This window comes from Strongylocentrotus purpuratus, unplaced genomic scaffold (genome assembly GCF_000002235.5).
Source record: "Strongylocentrotus purpuratus isolate Spur 01 unplaced genomic scaffold, Spur_5.0 spur5_scaffold_8, whole genome shotgun sequence".
Taxonomy (NCBI): Eukaryota; Metazoa; Echinodermata; class Echinoidea; order Camarodonta; family Strongylocentrotidae; genus Strongylocentrotus; species Strongylocentrotus purpuratus.
The window spans coordinates 22,672,669-22,687,658 of NW_022145614.1; the positions used below are offsets into that span (position 1 = coordinate 22,672,669).

The 14,990-nt window shown below is 32.8% G+C and overlaps 1 protein-coding gene across 7 annotated transcripts in view; it reads right to left on the bottom strand.

The window, feature by feature from the left end:
• LOC587453 (mucin-17) overlaps positions 1–14,990 on the bottom strand; it is a 151,038-nt gene that overhangs the window by 114,099 nt on the left and 21,949 nt on the right. For 6 of the 7 annotated variants that reach the window (XM_030975375.1, XM_030975373.1, XM_030975371.1 and 3 more), the window contains exons 7-13: positions 13,646–13,897; positions 11,679–11,930; positions 9,705–9,956; positions 7,733–7,984; positions 4,084–4,335; positions 2,113–2,364; positions 47–298 (exon numbers count right to left, since the gene is read on the bottom strand). In XM_030975375.1, the coding sequence (XP_030831235.1) occupies positions 47–298; positions 2,113–2,364; positions 4,084–4,335; positions 7,733–7,984; positions 9,705–9,956; positions 11,679–11,930; positions 13,646–13,897 (1,764 nt within the window). The remainder of the gene's footprint in view (positions 1–46; positions 299–2,112; positions 2,365–4,083; positions 4,336–7,732; positions 7,985–9,704; positions 9,957–11,678; positions 11,931–13,645; positions 13,898–14,990) is intronic. The other variant, XM_030975374.1, reaches the window with a different exon arrangement.

Below are 14,990 nucleotides of genomic sequence, written 5' to 3' on the forward strand. Positions count from 1 at the left end.
GGTTTATGTCATTAACTCAAATAAGCATTATTTCAGTAATACTGACCTTGTACAATAATGACATTGAAGCTGCAAGAATCTTGATTTCCATTGGCATCAGCAAAGGTCCAGGTAACTTGGGTGCTACCAATGTTAAAGAAATCTGTTGTTGAATGACTTTGAGAAATAATTGTCGGGACTTGTCCACTGTTGTCTATTGCAGTAGGTGCAGTAAAGAAGACTTGAGTACTCGTTTGACTTAATCCAACCTCCCGCTGGATATCCGCAGGGCATGTGGCAACAGGTGGCGTTCTATCAACTGATAGATAACATTTGGGAAGAATAAATGTACGAGGAGTCAGACTAATTTCAAATCTCTTCACAAGATTTTCACATTTTTACCTTCATACATGTGTCCATAGGAAATGTCCTTCCCTACATTTTCTCGATAATGAGACCCACAGTTTTCTGGAAGCTTCATAACATTTTAGTTGTATTATCCCCAGAGCTATCAAAGAGCTGCTAATTATACCTCAAATAAAGTTATGGCCTCAAACGATTCTAGAGTTATATAGCAATGACAAATAACACTCAAATTCGGTGGGTAGCATATACACATATATTATCAATTATATTAGGAACCAGAATTGTAAAATTGTAGTAATACAGTATGGATGTACTTTAAATTGACACCCAAAAGAGTCTAAAATTGGCCAGGTATTTATAGCAACAGTTCCTCTTAAAGACTTCTCAAGTTATAACCACATTCAAATTTTTCAGTTCTATTATCTATGACACAGTTCATATACCGTACATGTATGCAAACTTGTAAAGAACACTTGCAACACTACAGGATTGAACATAAAATGGTAGAGATATACAGTGCGTCCCAGAAAAAGCAAAACCGAGATTTATTGATGTTTTATCATAACTTAATCACATTTATAATTAATAAATGACACATATTTGGAAAGCTTAGATCCTCCTCTTTCATTTGATGCAACTCATTATGATGCCTATTTCATGCATGAGTAATTAAAAGCAATTTGAAAAGAGGAAACCGAAAAGTCGTTTGGCAGGCGGTATCTGAATTTCAAAGAGAAAATCAAATTTCTAGAAAGTTGAGTTCCTGCCCTTTCATATGACACCTCAATCAGGAAAAATGAGCAAGGAATCACAAAGTTCTGTTTGTTTAAAGTAGCCCTTACATTTTCATAATTTTAGCAAACAAATTCATTTTCACTGGGTGCCTGCCGTAGCAAAAAGCAGAATTGACAAAAGACTTTACTCTGTTTCATTGACAATTAGCCATGCATGAAGTCTTTCGTCTACGGCTGATTGTCAACGAAACGGAGTTAAGTCTTTTGTGAAGTTCGTTTGTTGATACGGCAGGCACCCAGTGAAACAAATTCGTTTAATCAAATCATGGAAATGCAAGCATTACTTTAAACAAACAGAACTTTGTTATTCCTAGCTCATTTTTCCTGAATGAGGTGTCATATGAAAGGGCAGAAACTCAACTTTCTAGAAATTTGATTTTCTCCTTGAAATTCAGATACCGCCCGCCAAACGACTTTTCGGCTTCCTCTCTTCAAATTGATTTTAATCACTCATACGTGAAATATGCATTATTATGAGTTGCATCAAATGAAAGAGGAGGATCTAACCTTTCCAAATATGTGTCATTTATCAATTATAATTGTGAGTAAGTTATGATAAAACATTGATAATTCTTGGTTTAGTTTTATCTAGGACGCACTGTACAAGGGGATTCTTCTGCAAAAGAATCAAACTTTTAGTTTTTTTGGATCAAATTTACTATTAAAAAAAATAGATGATCATTAGATGTTTATTTTATATTTAATAAAGGATATCATTTATTTTTTAGGTTGATGTCTTTTCATTTGATTCTTAAATCAAACTTTATTTCCCAAGTAATACTGACCTGTATGACAAACAAAGCTGCAATTACCTTAATGTTGTCCTTGCCATCGACAAAGCTGCAGAAATGTCAGTGTAAAACGATAATACAGATATTTTGCAGTTACAAAAGGAGTTTTTTTTTTTTTCTGAGGAAAATTCATGCAGGTTTATGTCATTAACTCAAATAAGCATTATTTCAGTAATACTGACCTTGTACAATAATGACATTGAAGCTGCAAGAATCTTGATTTCCATTGGCATCAGCAAAGGTCCAGGTAACTTGGGTGCTACCAATGTTAAAGAAATCTGTTGTTGAATGACTTTGAGAAGTAACTGTCGGGACTTGTCCACTGTTGTCTATTGCAGTAGGTGCAGTAAAGAAGACTTGAGTACTCGTTTGACCTAATCCAACCTCCCGCACGATATCCGCAGGGCATGTGGCAACAGGTGGCGTTCTATCAACTGATAGATAACATTTGGGAAGAATAAATGTACAAGAAGTCAGACTTATTTCAAATCTCATCACAAGATTTTCACATTTTTACCTTCATACATGTGTCCATAGGAAATGTCCTTCCCTACATTTTCTCGATAATGAGACCCACAGTTTTCTGGAAGCTTAACATTTTAGTTGTATTATCCCCAGAGCTATCAAAGAGCTGCTAATTATACCTCAAATAAAGTTATGGCCTCAAACGATTCTAGAGTTATATAGCAATGACAAATCACACTAAAATTTGGTGGGTAGCATATACACATACTGTATATTATCAGTTATATTAGGAACCAGGATTGTAAAATTGTAGCAATATTGTATGAATTAATTTAGTTTAAAATGGCAGAGAATGTGTCTTGCAAAGAACTACATGAAAAACATATCATAATTATGCAACTGATTGAGCTATAAAAAACTGAATGGCTATGCATATATAACAACATAGGCTCTAAAATATCTTACCAAGTTTAAAAGTAAGAAGAATCAAAATATGGAAATAATAATCTATGCTACAATTAATATAATGCAAGCATGCATTATACAGATGTATGCCTCCAGAATTCAATCTCGATGAATGGATCGATGCATAAAAAGGTTTTAAAAAAATACTAAACAATGCTAACCATGAATTCTCCGAAGAATAAACATAGTAAAAACTGAGAAGAAACTGTTCATCAAAAGACCCAAACAAGAGTTTTTTATATCCAAATACTATTTCATTTAACGCAGCTGATTATTAAAAATATTATTCCACATTTTGGTACACAGGTATAACAAGTTGGACAAATTTTGTATGTCATCGAAAAATGTCTGTTTTTGTACCTGCTCACATGCTTGTGTTCTGCATGAACTGTTTCATCAACTAGATATTCACTTTTCACTATTGGTCTTATTATCCATCAAAATAACCAACCTATTTAAATGAATAGTGCTATGGTGATGACACATACATTTTATACATAAACACTGTAATTAAATAGGTAGAATATCAGGAACTAGGCTCCAAGAATGTAGTAATACAGTATTGATGTACTTTAAATTGACACCCAAAAGAGTCTAAAATTGGCCATGTATGTACATGTATAGCAACAGTTACTCTTAATGTCTTCCCATTATAACCACATTCAACTTTTTCAGTTCTATAATGTATGGAAAATTTCATATACATGTATGCAAGCTTGTAAAGAACACTTGCAACACTACAGGATTGAAACATAAAATGGTAGAGATATACAAGGTGATTCTTCTGCAAAAGAATCAAACTTTTAGTTTTTTTGGATCAAATTAACTATTAAAAAAGAGATGATCATTAGATGTTCTATTCTAATTTATAAAGGATATTATTTATGTTTTAGATTGATGTCTTTATGTTCAATTCTTGAATCAAACTTTATTTTTAGATGTTCTATTCTATATTTATAAAGGATGTCATTTATGTTTTAGGTTGATGTCTTTATATTCAATTCTTGAATCAAACTTTATTTCCCATGTAATACTGACCTGTATGACAAACAAAGCTGCAATTACCTTAATGTTGTCCTTGCCATCTACAAAGCTGCAGAAACGTCAGTGTAAACCGATAATACAGATATTTTGCAGTTACAAAAGGATTTTTTTTTTTCTGAGGAAAATCCATGCAGGTTTATGTCATTAACTCAAATAAGCATTATTTCAGTAATACTGACCTTGTACAATAATGACATTGAAGCTGCAAGAATCTTGATTTCCATTGGCATCAGCAAAGGTCCAGGTAACTTGGGTGCTACCAATGTTAAAGAAATCTGTTGTTGAATGACTTTGAGAAGTAACTGTCGGGACTTGTCCACTGTTGTCTATTGCAGTAGGTGCAGTAAAGAAGACTTGAGTACTCGTTTGACCTAATCCAACCTCCCGCACGATATCCGCAGGGCATGTGGCAACAGGTGGCGTTCTATCAACTGATAGATAACATTTGGGAAGAATAAATGTACAAGAAGTCAGACTTATTTCAAATCTCATCACAAGATTTTCACATTTTTACCTTCATACATGTGTCCATAGGAAATGTCCTTCCCTACATTTTCTCGATAATGAGACCCACAGTTTTCTGGAAGCTTAACATTTTAGTTGTATTATCCCCAGAGCTATCAAAGAGCTGCTAATTATACCTCAAATAAAGTTATGGCCTCAAACGATTCTAGAGTTATATAGCAATGACAAATCACACTAAAATTTGGTGGGTAGCATATACACATACTGTATATTATCAGTTATATTAGGAACCAGGATTGTAAAATTGTAGCAATATTGTATGAATTAATTTAGTTTAAAATGGCAGAGAATGTGTCTTGCAAAGAACTACATGAAAAACATATCATAATTATGCAACTGATTGAGCTATAAAAAACTGAATGGCTATGCATATATAACAACATAGGCTCTAAAATATCTTACCAAGTTTAAAAGTAAGAAGAATCAAAATATGGAAATAATAATCTATGCTACAATTAATATAATGCAAGCATGCATTATACAGATGTATGCCTCCAGAATTCAATCTCGATGAATGGATCGATGCATAAAAAGGTTTTTAAAAAATACTAAACAATGCTAACCATGAATTCTCCGAAGAATAAACATAGTAAAAACTGAGAAGAAACTGTTCATCAAAAGACCCAAACAAGAGTTTTTTATATCCAAATACTATTTCATTTAACGCAGCTGATTATTAAAAATATTATTCCACATTTTGGTACACAGGTATAACAAGTTGGACAAATTTTGTATGTCATCGAAAAATGTCTGTTTTTGTACCTGCTCACATGCTTGTGTTCTGCATGAACTGTTTCATCAACTAGATATTCACTTTTCACTATTGGTCTTATTATCCATCAAAATAACCAACCTATTTAAATGAATAGTGCTATGGTGATGACACATACATTTTATACATAAACACTGTAATTAAATAGGTAGAATATCAGGAACTAGGCTCCAAGAATGTAGTAATACAGTATTGATGTACTTTAAATTGACACCCAAAAGAGTCTAAAATTGGCCATGTATGTACATGTATAGCAACAGTTACTCTTAATGTCTTCCCATTATAACCACATTCAACTTTTTCAGTTCTATAATGTATGGAAAATTTCATATACATGTATGCAAGCTTGTAAAGAACACTTGCAACACTACAGGATTGAAACATAAAATGGTAGAGATATACAAGGTGATTCTTCTGCAAAAGAATCAAACTTTTAGTTTTTTTGGATCAAATTAACTATTAAAAAAAGAGATGATCATTAGATGTAGGCCTGAGTCATGTCGGGATTTTCATAAACCGGGTCCCGACGGCCTTGCACCGGTCGGGACCCGGTGTCCCGAAATCAGCTCGCAGGATTTGTCACTTGCCTCTATAAAAAGCGCATATCATCAGTATGTCCCTTAAAAGTGACATTTTTATCAGTCAAATAAATCAACACATGCATACCTCGGCACAGATTGGTATATTCTTCCATTTGACATTATATATTCATCCATGATTGGCGATGTTTAGTGCCATTATCGTGCCTCTAAAAGTAAAAAAACTCGAGCAAAAATATAAAGACTACAATCGAGCCGCCATTTTGATTTATGCAGGTTGAATAAATCTTGTCAAAAAATATGAATGTTAGAATAATAAAACGGCTTTCTAAAAAATTCTTCTGTACAATATACCGATCATATAATATTTTAAAGACAAAAATAAATATTTATCTCTTATTTTAAACATCGCATGCTTTTTTTTAAAAGCTGAAAATTACTTGGTAATCACAAGAAGTTTCGATACGATCGCTGTTGCAAGGCAAGTTCAGACTAGTCTCGGAAAAATGCGCAGTGCTCCTCGTTATCTGTAATGCGTGCCAGAACGAACCCAAACAAAGACGTGATCGTAACGAGAAAAAAATCATTAAAAACTACGAGAGCACAATTGGAATGATATACTGCTCGAAATTACCATAATCAGATACATAACTTGGACAAAGAATACAATAGTTTTCCAAGAAAAGCCACATAAACAGTGATATTTAATGAGTTACTATAGGTACAATCATTATCGGAATGGCCTGCTGCAAATACTCGAATCCTTTGTTATACTGCTTTTTACCGTAGAGGGCGGTATTTGCCTCGTGTTCAATTTAAACACGTTTAGATATATTGCAGCAGGCCATTCCGATAATGATTGTACCTATAGTAACTCATTAAATATCACTATTTATGTGGCTTTTCTTGGAAAACTATTGTATTCTTCCTCCAAGTTATGTATCTGCTTACGATAATTTTGAGTAGTTGTCTTTCCAATTGTGCTCTCGTAGTTTTTAATGATTTTTTTTCTCGTTACGATCACGTCTTTGTTTGGGTTCGTTCTGGCACGCATTATAGCTATAACAAGGAGCACTGCGCATTTTTCCGAGACTAGTCTGAACTTGCATTGCAACAGCTATCCGTATCGAAACTTCTTGTGATTACCAAGTCATTTTCAGCTTTTAAAAGAAGAATGCGGTGTTCAAAATCAAAGAAAAAATATATATTTTGTCTTTTAAAAATTATTCGATCGGTATGTTGTAAAGAAGTACTTTTTAGAAAGTCGTTTTATTATTCAAACATTAATGTTTCTTTCAACCTGATTTATTAATTCTGCCGAGAGACCCGGCCAGTACTAACTAGCTAGCAGCTGGCAACAACAACCCCATGGGGCGAACTGCTTTGCAACCCATATTTATATCAGCAGTTCGGATCGATTCTGGATGAGCTAGAATACGATTGGTAACAATTAAATACTTAAGTTTTAGGGTGGATTGATTTTAGTGGTGTCCAAAACTGCAATTTCTTATATATTTCATTATTTTTTTCGGAGCACCGGTTCTCAAAAAACGAAACCGGGACCCGACGGCAACGGTCGGGTCCCGGTGTGATCGACCGTACCGACTCAAGCCTAATTAGATGTTCTATTCTAATTTATAAAGGATATTATTTATGTTTTAGATTGATGTCTTTACGTTCAATTCTTGAATCAAACTTTATTTTTAGATGTTCTATTCTATATTTATAAAGGATGTCATTTATGTTTTAGGTTGATGTCTTTATATTCAATTCTTGAATCAAACTTTATTTCCCATGTAATACTGACCTGTATGACAAACAAAGCTGCAATTACCTTAATGTTGTCCTTGCCATCTACAAAGCTGCAGAAACGTCAGTGTAAACCGATAATACAGATATTTTGCAGTTACAAAAGGATTTTTTTTTTTCTGAGGAAAATCCATGCAGGTTTATGTCATTAACTCAAATAAGCATTATTTCAGTAATACTGACCTTGTACAATAATGACATTGAAGCTGCAAGAATCTTGATTTCCATTGGCATCAGCAAAGGTCCAGGTAACTTGGGTGCTACCAATGTTAAAGAAATCTGTTGTTGAATGACTTTGAGAAGTAACTGTCGGGACTTGTCCACTGTTGTCTATTGCAGTAGGTGCAGTAAAGAAGACTTGAGTACTCGTTTGACCTAATCCAACCTCCCGCACGATATCCGCAGGGCATGTGGCAACAGGTGGCGTTCTATCAACTGATAGATAACATTTGGGAAGAATAAATGTACAAGAAGTCAGACTTATTTCAAATCTCATCACAAGATTTTCACATTTTTACCTTCATACATGTGTCCATAGGAAATGTCCTTCCCTACATTTTCTCGATAATGAGACCCACAGTTTTCTGGAAGCTTAACATTTTAGTTGTATTATCCCCAGAGCTATCAAAGAGCTGCTAATTATACCTCAAATAAAGTTATGGCCTCAAACGATTCTAGAGTTATATAGCAATGACAAATCACACTAAAATTTGGTGGGTAGCATATACACATACTGTATATTATCAGTTATATTAGGAACCAGGATTGTAAAATTGTAGCAATATTGTATGAATTAATTTAGTTTAAAATGGCAGAGAATGTGTCTTGCAAAGAACTACATGAAAAACATATCATAATTATGCAACTGATTGAGCTATAAAAAACTGAATGGCTATGCATATATAACAACATAGGCTCTAAAATATCTTACCAAGTTTAAAAGTAAGAAGAATCAAAATATGGAAATAATAATCTATGCTACAATTAATATAATGCAAGCATGCATTATACAGATGTATGCCTCCAGAATTCAATCTCGATGAATGGATCGATGCATAAAAAGGTTTTTAAAAAATACTAAACAATGCTAACCATGAATTCTCCGAAGAATAAACATAGTAAAAACTGAGAAGAAACTGTTCATCAAAAGACCCAAACAAGAGTTTTTTATATCCAAATACTATTTCATTTAACGCAGCTGATTATTAAAAATATTATTCCACATTTTGGTACACAGGTATAACAAGTTGGACAAATTTTGTATGTCATCGAAAAATGTCTGTTTTTGTACCTGCTCACATGCTTGTGTTCTGCATGAACTGTTTCATCAACTAGATATTCACTTTTCACTATTGGTCTTATTATCCATCAAAATAACCAACCTATTTAAATGAATAGTGCTATGGTGATGACACATACATTTTATACATAAACACTGTAATTAAATAGGTAGAATATCAGGAACTAGGCTCCAAGAATGTAGTAATACAGTATTGATGTACTTTAAATTGACACCCAAAAGAGTCTAAAATTGGCCATGTATGTACATGTATAGCAACAGTTACTCTTAATGTCTTCCCATTATAACCACATTCAACTTTTTCAGTTCTATAATGTATGGAAAATTTCATATACATGTATGCAAGCTTGTAAAGAACACTTGCAACACTACAGGATTGAAACATAAAATGGTAGAGATATACAAGGTGATTCTTCTGCAAAAGAATCAAACTTTTAGTTTTTTTGGATCAAATTAACTATTAAAAAAAGAGATGATCATTAGATGTTCTATTCTAATTTATAAAGGATATTATTTATGTTTTAGATTGATGTCTTTACGTTCAATTCTTGAATCAAACTTTATTTTTAGATGTTCTATTCTATATTTATAAAGGATGTCATTTATGTTTTAGGTTGATGTCTTTATATTCAATTCTTGAATCAAACTTTATTTCCCATGTAATACTGACCTGTATGACAAACAAAGCTGCAATTACCTTAATGTTGTCCTTGCCATCTACAAAGCTGCAGAAACGTCAGTGTAAACCGATAATACAGATATTTTGCAGTTACAAAAGGATTTTTTTTTTTCTGAGGAAAATCCATGCAGGTTTATGTCATTAACTCAAATAAGCATTATTTCAGTAATACTGACCTTGTACAATAATGACATTGAAGCTGCAAGAATCTTGATTTCCATTGGCATCAGCAAAGGTCCAGGTAACTTGGGTGCTACCAATGTTAAAGAAATCTGTTGTTGAATGACTTTGAGAAGTAACTGTCGGGACTTGTCCACTGTTGTCTATTGCAGTAGGTGCAGTAAAGAAGACTTGAGTACTCGTTTGACCTAATCCAACCTCCCGCACGATATCCGCAGGGCATGTGGCAACAGGTGGCGTTCTATCAACTGATAGATAACATTTGGGAAGAATAAATGTACGAGGAGTCAGACTAATTTCAAATCTCTTCACAAGATTTTCACATTTTTACCTTCATACATGTGTCCATAGGAAATGTCCTTCCCTACATTTTCTCGATAATGAGACCCACAGTTTTCTGGAAGCTTCATAACATTTTAGTTGTATTATCCCCAGAGCTATCAAAGAGCTGCTAATTATACCTCAAATAAAGTTATGGCCTCAAATGATTCTAGAGTTATATAGCAATGACAAATAACACTAACATTCGGTGGGTAGCATATACACATACTGTATATTATCAGTTATATTAGGAACCAGGATTGTAAAATTGTAGCAATATTGTATGAATTAATTTAGTTTAAAATGGCAGAGAATGTGTCTTGCAAAGAACTACATGAAAAACATATCATAATTATGCAACTGATTGAGCTATAAAAAACTGAATGGCTATGCATATATAACAACATAGGCTCTAAAATATCTTACCAAGTTTAAAAGTAAGAAGAATCAAAATATGGAAATAATAATCTATGCTACAATTAATATAATGCAAGCATGCATTATACAGATGTATGCCTCCAGAATTCAATCTCGATGAATGGATCGATGCATAAAAAGGTTTTTAAAAAATACTAAACAATGCTAACCATGAATGCTCGAAGAATAAACATAGTAAAAACTGAGAAGAAACTGTTCATCAAAAGACCCAAACAAGAGTTTTTTATATCCAAATACTATTTCATTAAACGCAGCTGATTATTAGAAATATTATTCCACATTTTGGTACACAGGTATAACAAGTTGGACAAATTTTGTATGTCATCAAAAAATGTCTGTTTTTGTACCTGCTCACATGCTTGTGTTCTGCATGAACTGTTTCATCAACTAGATATTCACTATTCACTATTGGTCTTATTATCCATCAAAATAACCAACCTATTTAAATGAATAGTGCAATGGTGATGACACATACATTTTATACATAAACACTGTAATTAAATAGGTAGAATATCAGGAACCAGGCTCCAAGAATGTAGTAATACAGTATTGATGTACTTTAAATTGACACCCAAAAGAGTCTAAAATTGGCCATGTATGTACATGTATAGCAACAGTTACTCTTAATGTCTTCCCATTATAACCACATTCAACTTTTTCAGTTCTATAATGTATGAAAAATTTCATATACATGTATGCAAGCTTGTAAAGAACACTTGCAACACTACAGGATTGAAACATAAAATGGTAGATATATACAAGGTGATTCTTCTGCAAAAGAATCAAACTTTTAGTTTTTTTGGATCAAATTAACTATTAAAAAAAGAGATGATCATTAGATGTTCTATTCTAATTTATAAAGGATATCATTTATGTTTTAGATTGATGTCTTTACATTCAATTCTTGAATCAAACTTTATTTTTAGATGTTCTATTCTATATTTATAAAGGATGTCATTTAAGTTTTAGGTTGATGTCTTCATATTCAATTCTTGAATCAAACTTTATTTCCCAAGTAATACTGACCTGTATGACAAACAAAGCTGCAATTACCTTAATGTTGTCCTTGCCATCTACAAAGCTGCAGAAACGTCAGTGTAAACCGATAATACAGATATTTTGCAGTTACAAAAGGATTTTTTTTTTTCTGAGGAAAATCCATGCAGGTTTATGTCATTAACTCAAATAAGCATTATTTCAGTAATACTGACCTTGTACAATAATGACATTGAAGCTGCAAGAATCTTGATTTCCATTGGCATCAGCAAAGGTCCAGGTAACTTGGGTGCTACCAATGTTAAAGAAATCTGTTGTTGAATGACTTTGAGAAGTAACTGTCGGGACTTGTCCACTGTTGTCTATTGCAGTAGGTGCAGTAAAGAAGACTTGAGTACTCGTTTGACCTAATCCAACCTCCCGCACGATATCCGCAGGGCATGTGGCAACAGGTGGCGTTCTATCAACTGATAGATAACATTTGGGAAGAATAAATGTACGAGGAGTCAGACTAATTTCAAATCTCTTCACAAGATTTTCACATTTTTACCTTCATACATGTGTCCATAGGAAATGTCCTTCCCTACATTTTCTCGATAATGAGACCCACAGTTTTCTGGAAGCTTCATAACATTTTAGTTGTATTATCCCCAGAGCTATCAAAGAGCTGCTAATTATACCTCAAATAAAGTTATGGCCTCAAACGATTCTAGAGTTATATAGCTATGACAAATCACACTAAAATTCGGTGGGTAGCATATACACATATATTATCAGTTATATTAGGAACCAGGATTGTAAAATTGTAGCAATATTGTATGAATTAATTTAGTTTAAAATGGGAGAGAATGTGTCTTGCAAAGAACTACATGAAAAACATATCATAATTATGCAACTGATTGAGCTATAAAAAACTGAATGGCTATGCATATATAACAACATAGGCTCTAAAATATCTTACCAAGTTTAAAAGTAAGAAGAATCAAAATATGGAAATAATAATCTATGCTACAATCAATATAATGCAAGCATGCATTATACAGATGTATGCCTCCAGAATTCAATCTCGATGAATGGATCGATGCATAAAAAGGTTTTTAAAAAATACTAAACAATGCTAACCATGAATGCTCGAAGAATAAACATAGTAAAAACTGAGAAGAAACTGTTCATCAAAAGACCCAAACAAGAGTTTTTTATATCCAAATACTATTTCATTAAACGCAGCTGATTATTAGAAATATTATTCCACATTTTGGTACACAGGTATAACAAGTTGGACAAATTTTGTATGTCATCGAAAAATGTCTGTTTTTGTACCTGCTCACATGCTTGTGTTCTGCATGAACTGTTTCATCAACTAGATATTCACTATTCACTATTGGTCTTATTATCCATCAAAATAACCAACCTATTTAAATGAATAGTGCAATGGTGATGACACATACATTTTATACATAAACACTGTAATTAAATAGGTAGAATATCAGGAACCAGGCTCCAAGAATGTAGTAATACAGTATTGATGTACTTTAAATTGACACCCAAAAGAGTCTAAAATTGGCCATGTATGTACATGTATAGCAACAGTTACTCTTAATGTCTTCCCATTATAACCACATTCAACTTTTTCAGTTCTATAATGTATGAAAAATTTCATATACATGTATGCAAGCTTGTAAAGAACACTTGCAACACTACAGGATTGAAACATAAAATGGTAGATATATACAAGGTGATTCTTCTGCAAAAGAATCAAACTTTTAGTTTTTTTGGATCAAATTAACTATTAAAAAAAGAGATGATCATTAGATGTTCTATTCTAATTTATAAAGGATATCATTTATGTTTTAGATTGATGTCTTTACATTCAATTCTTGAATCAAACTTTATTTTTAGATGTTCTATTCTATATTTATAAAGGATGTCATTTATGTTTTAGGTTGATGTCTTTATATTCAATTCTTGAATCAAACTTTATTTCCCAAGTAATACTGACCTGTATGACAAACAAAGCTGCAATTACCTTAATGTTGTCCTTGCCATCTACAAAGCTGCAGAAACGTCAGTGTAAACCGATAATACAGATATTTTGCAGTTACAAAAGGATTTTTTTTTCTGAGGAAAATCCATGCAGGTTTATGTCATTAACTCAAATAAGCATTATTTCAGTAATACTGACCTTGTACAATAATGACATTGAAGCTGCAAGAATCTTGATTTCCATTGGCATCAGCAAAGGTCCAGGTAACTTGGGTGCTACCAATGTTAAAGAAATCTGTTGTTGAATGACTTTGAGAAGTAATTGTCGGGACTTGTCCACTGTTGTCTATTGCAGTAGGTGCAGTAAAGAAGACTTGAGTACTCGTTTGACCTAATCCAACCTCCCGCACGATATCCGCAGGGCATGTGGCAACAGGTGGCGTTCTATCAACTGATAGATAACATTTGGGAAGAATAAATGTACAAGAAGTCAGACTTATTTCAAATCTTTTCACAAGATTTTCACATTTTTACCTTCATACATGTGTCCATAGAAAATGTCTTTCCCTACATTTTCTCGGTAATGAGACCCACAGTTTTCTGGAAGCTTAACATTTTAGTTGTATTATCCCCAGAGCTATCAAAGAGCTGCTAATTATACCTCAAATAAAGTTATGGCCTCAAACGATTCTAGAGTTATATAGCAATGACAAATCACACTAAAATTCGGTGGGTAGCATATACACATATATTATCAGTTATATTAGGAACCAGGATTGTAAAATTGTAGCAATATTGTATGAATTAATTTAGTTTAAAATGGCAGAGAATGTGTCTTGCAAAGAACTACATGAAAAACATATCATAATGATGCAACTGATTGAGCTATAAAAAACTGAATGGCTATGCATATATAACAACATAGGCTCTAAAATATCTTACCAAGTTTAAAAGTAAGAAGAATCAAAATATGGAAATAATAATCTATGCTACAATTAATATAATGCAAGCATGCATTATACAGATGTATGCCTCCAGAATTCAATCTCGATGAATGGATCAATGCATAAAAAGGTTTTTAAAAAATACTAAACAATGCTAACCATGAATGCTCGAAGAATAAACATAGTAAAAACTGAGAAGAAACTGTTCATCAAAAGACCCAAATAAGAGTTTTTTATATCCAAATACTATTTCATTAAACGCAGCTGATTATTAGAAATATTATTCCACATTTTGGTACACAGGTATAACAAGTTGGACAAATTTTGTATGTCATCGAAAAATGTCTTTGTTTGTACCTGCTCACATGCTTGTGTTCTACATGAACTGTTTCATCAACTAGATATTCACTACCGGTATGCACTATTGGTCTTATTATCCCCAAAACTAACCAACCTATTTCATTGAATGGAGCTATTGTGATGACTCATACATTTTATACATGAACACTGTAATCTAATAGGTAGAATATCAGGAACCAGGCTTCAAGAATGTAGTAATACAGTATTGATGTACTTTAAATTGACACCCAAAAGAGTCTA